The 17536-nt window shown below is 41.3% G+C and overlaps 2 protein-coding genes across 3 annotated transcripts; one reads left to right on the top strand and one right to left on the bottom strand.

Annotated features, from left to right (window-relative positions):
* Positions 1–155: 155 nt before the first annotated feature.
* On the top strand, positions 156–9304 carry trnau1apb (tRNA selenocysteine 1 associated protein 1b). 2 transcript variants are annotated; one of them, XM_069684995.1, is made up of 9 exons: positions 156–306; positions 1047–1144; positions 2016–2115; positions 3014–3066; positions 4204–4332; positions 4797–4913; positions 5776–6082; positions 7148–7190; positions 7580–9304. In XM_069684995.1, the coding sequence occupies exons 1-9, from the start codon at positions 271–273 to the stop codon at positions 7714–7716; spliced, it is 1020 nt and encodes a 339-aa protein (XP_069541096.1). In that variant the 5' UTR covers positions 156–270; the 3' UTR covers positions 7717–9304. The 2 variants fall into 2 exon arrangements, with proteins under 2 accessions (XP_069541096.1, XP_069541095.1); XM_069684994.1 differs by having other exon boundaries at positions 7145–7190.
* A 971-nt stretch (positions 9305–10275) lies between these two features.
* Positions 10276–13468, bottom strand: fitm1l (fat storage inducing transmembrane protein 1, like). Its single transcript, XM_069684997.1, has 2 exons — positions 13153–13468; positions 10276–11407 (listed from the first exon to the last, which is right to left on the bottom strand). Exons 1-2 carry the CDS (start codon positions 13329–13331, stop codon positions 10729–10731), a joined length of 858 nt encoding a protein of 285 aa, XP_069541098.1. The 5' UTR covers positions 13332–13468; the 3' UTR covers positions 10276–10728.
* Positions 13469–17536: the final 4068 nt, after the last annotated feature.

Genomic DNA, 17536 nt, shown 5'->3' with positions numbered 1-17536 from the left:
ATTTAAGGAACATTAAGAAAATCATGTCAAGAAAATAATCTTTTCACCATTTATGAATGCAGTTGTGCATGCAGTTTTCCGGAGGAGGGCAGACCATAGGGGCAGACTCAGTGTAACACCGGAAGTGACATCGCACTACCTTGAAACGGAAGCGGAACCACAAATCGATTCGTTTAGCGTGAACGACTGGAGAACTTTTTCGCTTTTTTAAAATCCACGTAAAACACTAACGATTCCAACTACAGTTCAACCCCCTTCGCAGACTTCAAGATGTTTAACAGACAGACGAGCCTGTGGATGGGTGATGTATGTTTGTGTGTTTAAAGTTTTTTTCAGTGTGGGGACGTTAGCTTTGCTGCGCGTGCTGGTTGCTAGCTGGGTTACGTAAAGTTAGCCCGTATACGAGACTATTGTCGTAAAAGATTAGACTAACCTCTGTTCTAGGTATTTGCAATGTAGGACTTTGTTTCCTACATTTCAAAAACTCAGTATTGTAGCCAACATTGTGGTAAAATGATTCAAGCACTTCGAGCCACCACGTTGTTGTTGTCCCCGCTAATCTACCCTCACAGCCAGCAACCATTAAATTCAGAGCGACTTGAAATGGGTTAGCGTAAATGTTCATTTTTAAAGACACTATAGCGTTAATATGTGTGAAAGCAACATACTACATTAACCTGAGCCAAGTAACGTGACTAAAGAAATGGGCGAGCGTTTAATGATATCTAAAACTGTCGTCTACTGGTCTTTTCGCGACAGGCAAAAAAGGGACAGGTGTCCATGATTACAACAACACTTGCGCCAATCCATTTATGTTTAGTTATTGCGATATGCCTGTATGTTGCCTCCTTGCTCCGTTGCATCGCTTTCAGGACACCTGGAGCAGAACCACGATTAATGCTATCATTTACAGTCTGTGAATTTATGTCTGTAATATCAAATGACGTCAAATGTGCGGCATTCTGCATTTTTTATACAAATGTATCTTTGTGATTTGTTTTTTGATTAAAAGTGTCCTAGTAATGTTTCTTTGCATGTGTGTTTAGTTAGACCCATATATGGATGAGAACTTCATCAAGCAGGCCTTCAGCGCTATGGGGGAATCGCCCTTTGGAGTCAAGATCATCACTCACCGGATAACAGGGTAGGATATACGGAGCACCTCATTCCAACATCAGCCTCCATGTTTATTGGATTGAAGAAGATTACTATAATATTCAATGAGCTGGTGTGTTTCCAATTGAAAAATATTTGTCATATTGGGTCTATTCCCGAGTAGGTTTTTCACAAACAAGGAATTGGCTTTGGTATATTGGTGCATACAAAATATATAGATAGATGAAGATATAAAGTAATATGTATGACTGTTACGCCCCACCCTAAGGCGGCCCTATGGGGCTAACAACTATCCACATTTGACCCAACAAACTCACAGGAAACACCTTTAAAAAAAGTCAAAACCAAGGGATTTACTGAAGACAATAGTAACTACTGAATCATTAACTGAAGTCTAACAAAAGCAACTAGAACACAACACAGAATCCCAGTCTGACAGCATTCCCCACTCCAGAAGCCTCTCCCCTTCAGATGCCAAGTCTGGGGGTTTTAAGCATCCAAGACCGGGTGAACATCATTGTGCAATCAGCAGGGAAGAGCTGGGAAGACAACAGAAAGGCAAAAGGGACAAACAGTGCAGGGAACACATACAGCCGTAACAATTACAAGTGCTGTAAGTCAGAAACTATTATAAAAACATATACACATATCCATGTGAACAGTATTCTCTAGGGAATGTGCAAGTTCACATCAGTAAAGTTAAACAATATGCTCAATGTGGACCAAAAGGTGTGTTATTGTAACACTTTGATTCCAACGACTATAAACATTGACAGGAAACCCTGTAAGTGCTTCCAGCAAATGTTGTTTTAAGATGTTTAAATGTGAATACGGCTGCATTGCCTTTATAGAAACTAATCTCTCTTCACCTGTCCCTAACATTTCTTTCTCTTTTGCAGTGGCTCAGCAGGATACTGCTTTGTGGAGCTGGCAGATGAAGCAAGTGTCGACCGCTGTGTGCAAAGACTCAACGGAAAACTGGTCCCTGGATCAAACCCGGTTAGTTCTATGGTGTAATTGCAAAATACTACTCATATATCTTTGATGCAATCCTTACTGCTGTATGGATAATGTTTATTTCTCTACAAATATTTTTATATATACTATTGACAATTTAATACTGCCTTCCTTTTTTTTCCCAGCGTTAGACTTAAATTATCAAGCAGTATTTAATTGTTGATGTTAATGTGGATAGTGGAGCTCAGCTAGTCTTGGTCCTCCTTTGTTACAACAGTAACTCAATAATGTTAATTATTAATGAGTCAGTATTATGTGGGATTGTCATTTTGCTCTGTAAAAACACATTCTTGGTAATACATTGGTTTGGTTTGCCAAATCTACTTGATTTGCTGTATGTGTTGCTAATGCTAACACTACTGTGCTTTTTCAGAGAATTTTATCAAAAGCTTCACTAAACAGAAGCAGATACTATTAAGTGACGCTATATCCTATATTCCTCCAGTGACAGCTAATCTGCTTACGGGTCTACAGATGTAATTTAGTAGTTATCATTCCAGCTTAAAAATGTTACGAGTCTCAAGTGGTGTGAATAGTTGTAAGCGTTAGCTGCTTGCTGCTGAATTCGAAATGCTGTTGGCACTGTGAGCTGGCCAAGCTACTGGGCTCCCCTGTCCACTGGCCTGTACCTGCTGCTGAAGGTGGCTGAGAGGCTGCTTGTACATGAATGTACTTTGTTTGAAGCTGGTGAATAGAGTCTCTGGTAGGAACTAACTGAGGAATGGGCTAAAGGCTGGTCTGGGTGGTGGAGGAGGTATGTAAACCCAAATAACAACCATAATAACTCCACTCTTTATTTCCAGCAATATCAGTGCTATACTACACGTCTTTTGTGTTCGATGTTGGCTTAGTGTGTGTGTTTTTCTCTCCCCCTGTGCAGCCCCGGAAGTTTAAGCTAAACTATGCCACCTACGGCAAACGGCCAGAGGCAGGGTAAGATATGATTCACATTCAACTTTTGTGTGCCAGTTTTTGAGTCAATGTAAGAAAGATTCTTTTCAACCTTTGTAAAGGGGAAAACTATTGTCTTTATCCTGAAACGTTAAAAATAATTGTTTTATTGTCAGTTTGGCTAACTGTGAATTAGTGTATTCAATACCTTGCTGATCCCATTATCCCTGTCATGTAGGCCAAGGCTGGCCAATCTGGCTGAAATCAATATCAAAATACTGTTAAGAATATTTTTCACTGTGTGGTAAATGTAAGAAAAACACACGTAAAAGATCCACACAAGTCCAATCTGCCTGAGAACAAATAAGACAGGATAATTGAGAACACCTGAGATATGCCTTCAAGGTGTAACTTTAAGGGGAACTGATGTACAGAACATAATTTGAGTACAGGAAAAAGATAATAGGTCATAAGAAGCCTTTTGTGGCTCCAGATAATCTGTGTGAAAAAAGTGTGTCATTGCGTCACCATCAGCTTTTATGGGGACATTGTTGTAAGAGTGCAGTGCTGAATAGGTGTAGTTCCCTTTTAACACTCCTTGAAACTTACAGGTCTGTGTTATGACAAACTGTTACAAAAAATACCAATGAATGATTTTTAGGCGATGCTCTCTTACAGCTTCTTTTGGAACCCTCCAAGTACAATTTGCTTAAAATCTTGATGTTGGACGACAGAATTTGTAAAATAATAAGACAGTCTTATCAAATTTCCACAATATGATTCGACCATTTGTGGTTTAACTGATGGCATAACACTGCACATTTTTTATTATCAATTATACTATTGAAGACATGGGAAACATTTTGGCTTCTGACACGCTTCTAGATTGAATACAGTAACATGCAGACATACTGAACATGTTGCTGTAGGTTGGTTGGATTAGTCATCATTCCTTTTATTCGCTCTAGAGAGGATGTGATTGTTTCTTCCAATGACTTATGGATCAGGCTTGGCTATGTTAATTACAGAATCTATACCATAAAGACCACAAGAGAGGTACTAATTTATTTGTCAGGTCAACAGGGCAAATAACGCCTCCTCAAAAACCTGCCCCTTTTAGGCCTTGACATTAATGCCTGTGTATAAAAAAGTTTTGATCAGAGTCTTTACTTCTCTTAGGCCCGAGTTCTCAGTGTTTGTGGGCGACTTGGCCTCTGAGGTGGACGACTTCCAGCTACACCAAGTTTTCAAGAAGTACCTTTCCTGCAAGGGAGCCAAAGTGGTCACCGACCAGTATGGATACTCCAGGTATGTGGACTCGTAGAGGTCGACGAGAGAGCGACGTGGTTTCAGAAGCGTATAATGCATAATGTGTTCATTTTACCTGCTGTCTTGTATAATATTCTGGTTTTAATATTATTGTAAACAATGTACAATAATATAAAATGTTTCCTGGATTCTGTTTTGTAATGTTAATTTGGATAGCAGTGCTTTGGACGTTGACCACCATCTTCATCTGTTTTCGAAAAAAGGCTGAAAAAATGTTTTCTTACCGTCTTATCCTGAAACTATTGTTTTCCCCATATAGGCTAAGCAAGAGCAACTCACAATTCAAGTGATGCTACCTCATGTTAAAAGTAAAACAACAAGTTTCAGTTCTACCATAATAATATCCATTATATTCTGTTTCTCATTATAAGTGGCTGTTTAATTGCCAAGTATGGAGCGTGTGGTGTTGTGGAGAGGAAGTGTAACTGTTGTTTGACCTGCAGAGGTTACGGCTTTGTCAAGTTTGGGGAGGAGGGCGAGCAAAAGAAGGCGATCGAGGAGTGCCAGGGTACGATGCTGGGAGGAAAGCCGCTCAGACTGAGTATCGCTGTGGCAAAGAGGTAAGAAAGATGATCTCTAGACTGCACATCTGGATTGCTATACTATGTTTTATCGTTAAGTACACTGTGCAGGCCCAAACACACAGTAAATGTATCGTACCAACAAGTCGCGTGTGTATTAAAGCCTGATTCATCTTATTTATCTTTGCCGTTGAGCTCCTTTTATCTCTAAATCTCTGAAAGCAAAGAGCCATGAATTACATGTTACAACTTAATTTAGCATATTTGACAAACATGAACACAATGTAGTTTATTTTGACACAAACCCTTATTCACCGCTGTTTCAAATACTCACGAGAGCTCTAAATGTGGATTAATCTGCAGCTAAAAATAGTCCCCAATTTGTTGAATTCATATCTTTATCTGCATAGTACTGCAGTAAGAATATTTCCCCCCGGACATCTATTCATGTACTTACACAGTTTAACAGTAAGTAGGATTAGTTTGCATCTCAGATACTGCACAGAGCAGAAAGTGTACCTCTTGATTAAAACCTGCTGCCAAAGAAACATCCATAAATAATTGTTCAACTACATTCATTTTCTTTTAAATGTGTTCTGACTTTTTATCCAGCGTACGCCTTTAAATCCCTTTAAATTCCACTGAGACACGTACGCCTATTTAACCCTTAGTAAATAAATATACCCTGTTTTATTCTGGTGTTTCCGTTTGACCTCCCTAGGTTGACAATCTGATTGCAGGCAGATTAAAAAACCAATATAAATTGTAATTAGCTAACATATTTACTTTAACTGTTTTTGACAGATCTTAATCCATTAACTGAGCCGAGTTACTCAAAGTGTCATTCACCAAATTCCCTTCAAATGTTAATGCTACCTTTTTGCATTTTTTTATGTTGCAGCCAGAAGATGAGCAACTACCATGGGGGCCAGGGTCAGAATTACCATAGCAACTACAACCCGTCCCAGTCCAGTTATTATGGCAGCCAGAGCAGCGGGGGTCAGGGGGGTTACTACCCTCAGTGGGGCGGCTATGACCAGTACAGCGGCTACAACAACAGCGGCTACAACAGTGGTTACAACACGGGCTACAATAGCGGGTACAACTACAACTATGGGCCCTATGGATACCCCCCACCAGGCCACATGATGCCTCCACCTCCCGTGGGGATGCCACCCATGTCCACTGACGTGTCAGGAGCTGTAGAGGTGAGGGAAAACGTTCACACTTACTTTTAAAGAAAAAGATGGTTTTGCATTTGTTTGGTAAGTAGAGAGACGGGTCCAGGGTGCAACTCAATGAAGTGCAAAGCATTAGACTGAGTAGAGGTTGGTAATCTCCACCAATAAAGGTGAACTACACCCTGTAGCACCGCCAAAATAGTCTGACTGCTTGTAACCACTTCAGCCAGGGGTCAGCTGAGGTTTGTTTACAGCGACTGAATGAACTTGGCCGTATGTCTGTCAGGGCAAAACTTCTGTTTTACTGCAAGAAGTTGGATCAGCTGTTTTTTAGCGCTGCAACGATTAGTTGGTTAAGGCAAAGGAATTTAATTTAAAACAATTTTTTAAAACTGATTAATTGTTCAAGTCATTTTTCAACATAAATATCAAACTTTTTCTGGTTCCGTCCTTTTAAATGTGAGGATTTTCTGCTTTTTTGTCATTGATGAAGGTATTGTTATTGTTGTTGGACACAAGAAGTTAAAAAGAACGGGGCACAGTGACGTCCAAACCAGTTAATCAAACGTAATAAAACATGTACACTTGTGAGCTTCTATAGAACTGATTTTGTCCCCTTTGGACCAGTCCAGGCTAGCTGTTTCCTTCATCCAGTCTTTGTGCTAAGCTAACTGGCAGCTGGCTGTGGCCTCATATTTATTGTATAGGCATGAGTGGTAACGCTCTAATCAATTCTCAAAGCAATTAAGTGTTTTTGCTTAATGCAGACATATTTCTTTAAATACACAAATACACGGACAGCATGGAGTTTTTGAAAGTCATCTTGATGGGGCAAGTCTCTAAGTCACTTTAAGAGCTTGTGCTTAGCTAGTCAAAACATGATGTATGATAATGCAATGACATTTCTGCACACTGGAGAGGAAACTAGGGGACATTTTGTCTCCATATTTTTACGTAGAAAATGCAAAACAAAACCATCCTGCAATACTACAGTTTGTGCAAAAGTCAAAGTTGCATTGTTTATTTCCAGGCATGAATACATACACCAGGGATTCTTAATAATTGCCAATGTGTGATGTCTTTCTTCAGCAGAGCAATGAGGAGACCGAGGGTGTCGAGGAGGATAATGCTGAAGGTAAGGAGACCCGTTTGGCATCAAATGCTCCTAAAGTCATACAGGGCATGCTGTCATAACTTGTCCCGGTTTCCACCTATAAATAAGGCTCTAGATTTTTTGGAGCACTTTGATCAGACATGGCCATATTTACCATAGATGGTTATTTTTACTCAATATGTGGTGGTAATTAAGGCGTCAGCTGATTTAATCTTTTCTGTCGGGAATGATATAGTATATATACCTCTAATTTGTTTGCTTAGTTATTTAGATGGTAACAGGTAGAAACCTTTTTGTTGCACTGAGGTGTCCAGTGTGAGACAGACTCTAGCCCATCGGCTTTGTTTGCATGCACAGGTAAATATCATACAGTGGATGTTTTCAAATCGGTGTGTGCTGGTATTTTACAGAGCCCATACCCGAGTGTGATGTGGAGCAGTGGAACAAAGATTTTATGCAGCGCAGCGAGGAGCTCTACGACGCCATGATGAACTGTCACTGGGAACCCCTGGACTCTGTTAGCTCCCCGATCTCCTCCCTCTCTTGATAATAATCCTTCTTCTGATCCCTTTATGACCTTTTTGAATATTTCATTTTCTAGGAATCTGCCATGGTCTGAAACCACATTGACACTTTAAATGGTTCAGCTTCAGATGTACCTGTTCCTCTTCAAATATGTTAAGTACACACAAATATTCACTTGGCTTTAATGTATACCATGTTGGTAATATTTAACACGTTCAACAATCAGAAAAGTTACTGACTAGTGCATACTGTTTGTTTGAACTCCTGTAAAGCGGTCGTGGGAGAAAGTGCTGAAGTTGCTTTAGACTGTAGAGCAGACGCACTGTAGCTGTAGCAAACTGAATGTCACGTGTCAATATTTCACTATTTAATGATGTCAATGAGAAGCAAACCCCACTTTTATCCACTGACACCAGCAAAGCTAACTTTGCTTATTAAATGTGAGCCCAACTTTTAAAGAAGGGATTGTCTTTACAAGACAGAAGTTCAAACTATGCCTTAATTGTCATTGGCCGTGAACTTCTCAATCTAGGATGGTCGTAATGATATCCTGCATATTCAAAATACTTCTTGTGTCTTACGTTTTCATTATTAATGGTAATGTCATCAGTTTTTGTAACTATCCGATTGATTTAATGACCATTATCTGGGTAGAAGTTAAAATATTGCAAGATGTTGCTAATGACAGTAAAAGGAAATGAACAGTAAGCAACCACCAATGTAATTTATCACTGTTTTCCAGACAAGAAGCTTTATGTCTTTCTATGTAATAGACAAATGGTACAACCTCCCAATCCTTTTGAGCGCTGTGTTACTGCATGTAATGATTTTTGAGGTTGATCTGATTAACTCCCATCAGATTTCAGGGCAGCATTGATTTTCTGCTGTTTGATAGCTGATGTTTTTTGTATATATTTTCTTTCTGGAGATGTTTTTATCAATAAAACAAATTTAGGAGGAAAATGGTCGTCTGTCTTCAGAGGGAAGTCTTCCTGTTTTGAGTCTGTTGGAATTGTATAATCTCGAAGATCTCAGTTTCGTTCTCTTTGGCGGCGTCTATGGCGATACACGGTAATTGCGGGAGCACACTTCCCAGATATCCAGTGTTGCATGTGTGACGTCCACGGTTGGCTCCGGTTGTAACTCCTGATTTTCCTCGCTGACGGTCGCTTTCCTTTTTAGACTGTTTGCCTTCATCTGAGCGTCGAGTTTGTTTCTTTTTCTTTGGATTTTCTGTAGTTTTATCTGTAGTCATCCATCTTTTCCTTCTGTTCAGCCATAGTAGATTACTGTTTACTCACAACACTTGCAGAGAGTGGAAAAGCAGCTGCTTAGCTCCGCCTACCCTCTCTGGCAGACCAACCACTGCTCGGTGATGGAAAACTCTTTATTAAGTGGGCGCTGGTTGTGATATTAAGCTCAATTGCCATTGTGTTACCTCATTCGGCGACAGTGACTTAACAGACCTTAAAATCTGTAGGTATCTTCAATGGTACTTATTTACAGAAGAAGAGAACGGCTATACTCGCAATTAGTATTTTGAATGCAATAAATAAAAGATCATTAATTAGTTCTTCATATCAAGAAAACAAGCTTTGTTATCTGAAAATAAACACCTCATATCACAAAGGTCGTTTCCTCGTATTACTGAAAATGAAATCTTGACTACTGTGGCGGCTGATTTAAGCTGACAATGTCAGACCATCTTTAGCTCTGTACCACTGCCTGCCATTATAATGGGCTCTATTTGGCAGCTGACTGTGGAAGTTCAGGGATGGGACTTGGTCAAACTTTCATCTTTGACTATTATGAAACGAGATTTTATGTTCTAATGACTCAATACTGCAGACACAGCTACACCTTTATACCTCGGCTCACTTTTCAGTTATGAATCCAGTAATGAGGCTGTTTTGTTGTGATAAATAATCTTATCTTAAGAACAGGAGCTTTGTTACCTCAGTGAGGAGAATCATTGTGATGTTAAGATTACAACATGTCAGCCTGTCAAAAAGGCCAAGCTGGTAAATATTTTTCAAGATGATTTACTAAAGAATTTTCCTGCATGTGATAAACTGACGGGTTTGTCTTTTACTAAATGAGAAAACTGATCTAAATGTTTTCTTTAACAGAAGGGCACACTGCGATTACTGCCTGTGTCAGACCTTGATCGATGTGACCTACAGTCTGATGTGTTGATTGGTAATGGGCACATCGGTTGGTACAATTGTCCAGACGCCGTATACGTATGCAGACATGGCTTTCCTGATCCCTGATTGACCTTAGTAATAAGAGGAAACAACATGATTATCTTGTTTTCCTAACATAACATATGATCTTGACCCTATGGTATTTAAACACGCTCTATTTTTCAGTCTGATGGGAATGTCATTAGTTTGGGAGGTAGTGGACGAGTCTAATTTTGTCATTCAAATCAAATAAGAAAAATAAACTGCAAATCATGTTTAGTGCTTACAAGCACATGTTAGCATGCTATGACGCTAAATGATGATAAATATACTGGCTAAACATGCTTGCATTAAAAGTGTTTGCTTGAAGCACAGCCAGGTAAAGGGAGCCGGGATTCAGGTGAGAGTTATGTGATTGTTTTAATCTCAGAATTTGCAGGCTTAACAAACACAAGTGACGGCAGCGTGTGTAACAAAAACAGCCTTTACATTTTCTCCGTTGAGATGCTTCAGACAGTCGACTCTGAACTGTACCTAATGTTGACAGAAAAACATGTGGCTGTCTGGTAGCATCTGTCAGCCGCACATCCATCCTGTTCATGAGTCTTTCTTTAGTAGTTTGACATCTATTGTTTAGGTGCGAGCTTTATTTATTTGTTAATTAGCATGTCACAAATTCATCAAATAATTTGAGCCATTTTCTATTTATTGCAAACTAATTTTGAGTTCAGAAAGTCATGACAGTCAAAACGTTTTCGTCTTCTTCTTGAGCACACAGACAAACTGAATCTTCAGACATCTCTAAAACCACCGAGAGCGACTGATGTCATCCGCCTTTGTGTTTTCTGTTAATTGCTGTGATCATGGCTGAGTTGTGCATCTTCTACTTCGCTACTGCAGCTCTTGGTGTTGAGCAGTCCCTGTCCAGGTCTCCCAGGTGAGCACCAGCCGGGCCCGAGGCGGTACCAGCCCTGGTATAGTCCTCTCCAGCTCAGACACCCCAAAGCTCCCCCTAGCAGCTGGGTGGGGAACTGAGGGAAGTAGGCTAAGAGGCAGAGCAGCAGAAAGATCCAGAGGCTGAGCAGGAGGACGCAAAAGAGAAAGAGGATCCTTAGAGGGGCATCTGAGATCCCACCCAGGCTCAGATAAGGGCCGAACACAGCTGTTTCCTCAGCCAACAAGAGGCAGCAGAGACAGAGGAGGAAGACATCCTCTGAGACTTCATACCCCCTCCACAGCATCCCAGCTTTGAGGCACACTGACTTACTCTCCCCTTCCCTCAACACCAACAGAGGCTGCCCGTTGGTGACCTCTGGGCCATTGAGTAAAGGTTCGTAGCAGCTTCCTGTGGCGTTCTCCAGAAGGTCCAGGAGTTTACAGAAACCAAGCCACAACCCACCGGCAACCCCAAGCCGGGAGAGGTGGCGCATGGAGAGGGAGAGGGAGCGACGGATGGAGAAGGAGAGGAGGAAGACAAAGGACCCAACAAAGATGCAGGTCCAGCCCCAACCAGAGCGCAAGAACATCCTGGGAGAAGGAGAGGAGAAATGTGAACAATTAAGAAGTCAAGTGAGAGAGAGAGAGTGATGGGAGGGAAGAAGATCAATTAAATTCTGGCATATTGAACATTTAGTGTAGTCGTTAAACAGCATCACTGCCACATAACTGTCAATTAGTGTATTTACATAAAGCTGAAATCCAGATGGTTCTCTAACGGCTCCTATTCAGCATTTCATGATGTTTCACACCATGACAGACTCAGCAGTTGATCTTATGATTGCTTCCTGGCACAGCAGGAGCTGTATGTCTTTTCTTCAAAACTTTTTCTTATCTGAATCAAGTGTCTAAGGGTAAAGGGTTCTTTGGCTGTACGTTTATGATATTGTATATGTTTGTGAAGTAAAACTGTCTTGAAAATAACATGGTTTAAAAATAGGCCATAATTAAACATTACTCGCTCCAGCAGCAGCAGGCAGCTGTTTTTAGGGAAAAATCTCTGATAAAGCGAACAGACGAGGGTAAGAAACTAACTGGTGGAGCATTTAGTACCAAAGAGCCAGATATTTCTCTCGGGACATTGTGGAGGTGTTGGCTCTGCACTGTGGCTACTTAATAGGCTTGTTCGAGATGATCGCAGCCGATTGCAGTCGGGGGAGGAGTCATAAAGTCGGACACTCGCCTCGTCAAGCATCTTTACCAACACCTCACTGTAAATTGAAGTGAATAAAGTCTTTATTTGTTGTTGTTGTTGTTGTTGATATTATTATTATTACTACTATCATTTTTATTTTAACTGGATTTAATATTAAGTTCTCATTATATTTTATTCAGGGCTTTTGATAGTTATTTCGATACAAACGTCATTGCATTTATGTTTATTAAGAGCGTTTATGATAAATGAGTAAAGCATTACAATGTGAATGACAGTACTATGATAAAACCGTTTGGTGTCTGTCTGACACTTCATTAAGTTTAATGAATAATGATGAATAAGAAGTCTCATCACTTCCTCGTGGGGGGTGTCAAAGCTTTTTTTTTAGCCAATAGGCGCTTCACTCAAACCAGAGCAAGTCGTTTCCCATCATGCATGGAGGTGTGCAGTCGGTGGAGAGCAACTGCGGCCGCCCCTCTCTCTCGCGGGACTTCAGAGCTTCGCGCAGTCGGGTTTTCAGAGCAAGTTGGACAACAATCTAACCGTCATGCAATATGCTTGGCAAGGCGGCGATCGATTCTGCGCAGGCCTCGCTCATCTCGAACAAGCCTAATGTGTGAATAAACCCCCTTTGCTGTCAAGCACACCTAAATCAACTTAATAGGGTGAAAATACAACCATGTTGTGCTAACAGCTTGCTCTGCCGCCCCCAGGTGGCCAAAAAAATCTTGAAATCTCACTCTGTTAAAGTGGTAATGCTTTCCAAAATTGCACAAAACGGTTGTTACATTTCTGACATAACATAACACTATGCCATGCAGAATACAACATGGGTTATACTTATACTTGGTATTAGTGCCTAAACGTAGCTAATGAGTGTCCATCTGAATAAAATTGACAGCAAATACATGTGCCTGTGGTGAACACAAGATGTTAGAACAAAATCTATTCTAAAATGTATTCAAGGGAAAGAATGTCCTGCTCAGCTTTCAACAAATGAAACGTTTAAAACAGTGACAGTATTCCCTTTGAGCAGTGACACCGGAGGGCATTGTGGGAAATACAGTGGCATAATAATAATACGCCTGGTTCGAAGAACACAAACAGGAAGCAGCCTCACCTGTACAGGAAGTGGCTTCTCTTGGCAAAGATGCTGTGCTGGGAGACCCAGAGGCTCAACGCAGGACCAAACATCACCACTGCTGACAGCCACAGATGGAAGTGCTGCCGGAACACGGTGTTACCCAGGAGCCGGGCCGCCAGGTCCGTCAGGACCACCAGCACCGTGTTGAGGAACATTTGGACCCAGAACCAACCTCTGACTGGAGTTTAATTAGCTTAATTTATTTGAACTGCTACTGGCTTTGTATGTAGCAGTGTGTTCATGTAGATGATCCACCTCAAAGTAAATGCTGTGGCATTCACCGCTGCATGTGATAAGTCTGTAATCCTGTGTAGAATGCACGTAACACAAGGGCTGGTGCTGTGGATTACCTGTTACATATGGGAACGATCCACTTGTTTATGTAGACCAAACGTTTGGTTTGAATCAGTCAATCTACTCAAACTGATTTATATTTTTCAGTCTGAGAATGAATGCATCAGAGCATTGGTCCACTGGTGGTAGCTGCTAGTTCGGCGTATGAATGACGAATGAAATGGTGGCTGGCCCCGCGCATTCCAAAGACTGCAAATACATGCACACTGTGAAATACAACCCTGACACATCAATCCAGAGGGCGCTCCTCCGGACTCAGAAAAAACGATTACATCCACTGGTAGCCTAAGTTCACAGTAGTTTAGTCACAGTTCTCAGTTTTCATGCTTCAACAATGCAACTAATCCACAGAGCTGTTGCCTGGCTGGTTTTCTTGTAGCTGCAGTGACGTGAGGTGAGCTTCAGTCCTCTCTGACCTTCTGTAGCAGGTTTCCCACGTGTCTTCTTCCCTGTTTTCTTAATGTTGTGCAGCAGTTGTCTTTGACCTTTTCTGGATCAGATCCGCAGAAATACAATGGAAGCCACCGTTATTCCACTCAGTGATGGCCTCCTCTCTTACCCAGCGCGACCTCAAAGGGTTGGAGCTGCAGAATACCTCTCCTACTTGAACTGCGTCTGCAGTAACTGTAGCTTCTCTGCTCTTCTCCGTCCCTCACACCCACCCTCTCCAACACACATATACATAAAAATACAGACTATGTTCTCGCCCTGTCATATGCCTCCTGGGCCTTGAAGGTGTCACATTGCTCCTACTGAGATGACTGAAAGGTACAGAAGGCTGAGCCACTGACATTGATTCCTTGGTGTTGGTAAAGTTTCTAACGTATTTAGTCTTGCCGGCAGAGGTTGAGAGTAAGCCGAGCAGAACCAGAGTGTTACAGAGAAGTCATAAATAAAGTGTGAGCAATGAGTGATATTAGACGCAAAGTGTTGTATTGAACATGTGTGTGAGTGCCTGTTTGCATTCATGCGTATTAATAGCAGTAACCTTTGTACAGTATCTGGGCTGAGACTCAGCTGTTGCAGCTGTCTGTTTCTGTCAATCAATGGATGCTAATACACAGGCATGCACGTGCACGCGCGCACACACACATAGTCAACATGTACTGTCCTTTCTCACCTCAGCTTCTCTTGGTTTCTTGAACTGACCCTGAACCAGGCAACATAATTATCTATCCACATGACTCATTTTGCGATTTTAGTTATACTGGATGACCTTTCATCACATGCCATAAAACATAATCTACATCTACAGAAGTGGACATAGCCTCTGGTATCAAAAGTGAAGACACCACGGAAATGCCTTAATCCGCCATTTTTTTAAAGCACCAACAAATGGTTAATGTGGTAGGGGCTACATTGAGAGAGAGAGAGTGAGAGAGTTGGATGAGAAGATGCTAAGTGCAGCCAGCTAACTAGTATATATGAAAGCACCTTTATTAATATGCTTTAATGGTGCTGGTCGGCAGAAAAAATTAGCTTTGTTCAGAGCCAGGCTGTTAAGCTAAGCTAACCAGCTAGCAGCAGTATCTTTAGTCCTTTTTACACAACAGTGTCATAATGAAGCCCCACCATTACGCCGCCTTAATGCTTTTACACTGAACCACACAACGGTGCGATATTGGTGTCCTGTTTGCACAGCGTTCCGGCATTAAGAAGCAAAAGGTGTGCGACGTGTAAACAAACAGTAAACACATGGTGCTGGTCTGTCTTGCCAGCTCTGTTACTACCTCCGATGCCGCCTCAAAAGGCAGAACAACTTTGCCCCTCAGCCTTCTGTGACTATTAAACAGATGGTGAGGTGTAACAGTCCTGTCCTGAACAGGCAGTGTAAAAAGGGCTGGTTATAGTACAGACATGAGAGCTGTTGAACAATCTGAACATTTCACTCTAAGAAAGTGATTATGCATGTTTTACTAAACTGTATAACTTGTTCTTTAAGATGGTCAAGAACTAGATACTTAAACATCCATCAAGTCTATTTGTTTTTCATTTGTGCATTTAATATTTCCTCTGTACAATGTTTCATGACTAGTTAAATCAGTCAGTCAGTTTGTGATATCCATGTTTGTGTTGTAAATTATCATTTTCCCTCAGAGGATCATCACCAGACAGATAGCATGTTAATATAATATATTAAGTGACATCTCCAGTAGAACATGGATTTAAATATGTGTAATTCAACATGAGACAGACTTGTTAAATTTGGTGTACTCTCCATGTATTTTTGTATTCGTATTACCATAATATATACATATTTGTTGTTGGTAAAGGTGTTTTGCTTATGTAATTTTGTTTTATAAAATGTAAAAATGTTTTCCAAAATGTAAATTTGCCTCAAGCGTTTGTCAAAGTGTTTCAGACTTTGTAATTTTGTTTTGCACTTCAGGGCCACCGTAGAAAACACTCTTACCTTGGGGTTCTGCTGCCAGTCACCCCCCAGAAAATCACCATCCTTTATTTGGAACTTGACTTCCAATATTTAGAAACATTTGCTGCCAGTTACAGATAGTACTATAGTGTTAAAGGCAAATTAGGTTAACTTATTGAGGAGAGCGACCCGACATCATCTGATTCATGTCCTAAAGCCAAACATCCAGATTTCTGTTCTTATCTTGCCCTGAAGAAAACATTGTCTTTACTGACACTGATACAACACTGCTGTATTTTATACTGCTTTGAAAGTGATGTATTTAAATTTGATGTTTAGTTGCTGCCACATGGCAAACCGTCAACAAGTTGGTTTTGATCAGTGAGGACTAAACACAGAGGTGGTTGCTCTGATACTGATCAGTGTTTAGTGCAACAGCACCTCCAAGTGTCTTAATATGCTGTGGCACCACACGCCACAATTACATGAATGTTGCTGACATCTACAGGAATTACACATAAATTACAGATGTTTGCTGGTAAGAATTCTGCCAACCGACAATGTCACTGGATTAGACATGTATTATTGGATACACACATAATACAATCCTTCGGAGCGGGAGAGAAACCCCAACCAGACAAAAAGAACTGAATGAACCTTGAAAACTGTGGGGGGTCTGATGCTTCACTTTATCGTTAGTACACCTGGGGTTAGATGTATTATATGCCCAAGTGCATCAGAAGTGATCCAGCCACAGTCATTTACATCATGAACATTGAATTAAAATGAGGATGCGTCTCCCTCCTAAATCCTTTTATGTAATTAAGAAAAACTGCTGCCACTGTGTGGATCTACTGTGGCATTACACATGACTCCTCCACAGTGGTGAGATGGCTTCCAGTTATGAACCGTTTCACTTAATGAGTAATGGAGCATATTAGATCATTTATTCCCACCTGCACACATCATGATAAAAGATAAGTTTGAAGTAATTACATAAGTTGGCATCTTATTCATATTAAACAACCCTAATTCTTCACACAGCGAATTCCTCCTGTTTTCTCTTGTTTTTTCCGCTCGTCTCTTCTGCTCTTCTGCCTCTTCATCCTTTCCCCGTTCCTGCATCCTCTTCGACCCGGCAGCTGACGAGCGCCACACCCCGCCTCCGGACTTCCTACACTTTTAAATACTTCTTAAGTTTTGCCCCGCGAGAAGGCCCAGAGCCTGTGCGCGCCTTGTCGCGCTGAAGACCTCGCGAATCGGCATTGCTCCAGCATTAAACTTAAAGCTAAAGGGGTAGACGGTAGCTCAGTCTGTAGGGACTTGGCTCTGGAACCGGAGGGTGGCCGACTCAAGTCCCGGAATGGACCAAGCGTGGAATTGGGCTGGTAGCTTTGAGAAGTGCCAGCTCCTTTCCTGGGCTCCGTCATCCTTGAGCAAGGCACCAAATCCCCCACTGCTTGAGGCGCATGTCCATGTGCAGCGCCCTCACTCTGACATCTCTCCATTAGCGCAGGTCCATGGAATCCTGTTTGTGCATGTGTGTATTTCGGGCCTTTGTGTGTGTAGCATGTTTGCAAAAACAGAGTGAAAACATTGAATTTCCCCTCGGGGATAAATAAAGTGTTGCTTCTT

This window comes from Semicossyphus pulcher, unplaced genomic scaffold, assembly GCF_022749685.1.
Source record: "Semicossyphus pulcher isolate SPU_LCO1_2020_fin unplaced genomic scaffold, fSemPul1.0.p SCAF_7, whole genome shotgun sequence".
In the NCBI taxonomy this organism is placed as follows: Eukaryota; Metazoa; Chordata; class Actinopteri; order Labriformes; family Labridae; genus Semicossyphus; species Semicossyphus pulcher.
The sequence above is the reverse complement of the archived record's forward strand: the minus strand, read 5'-3'. Positions and strand labels throughout refer to the sequence as shown.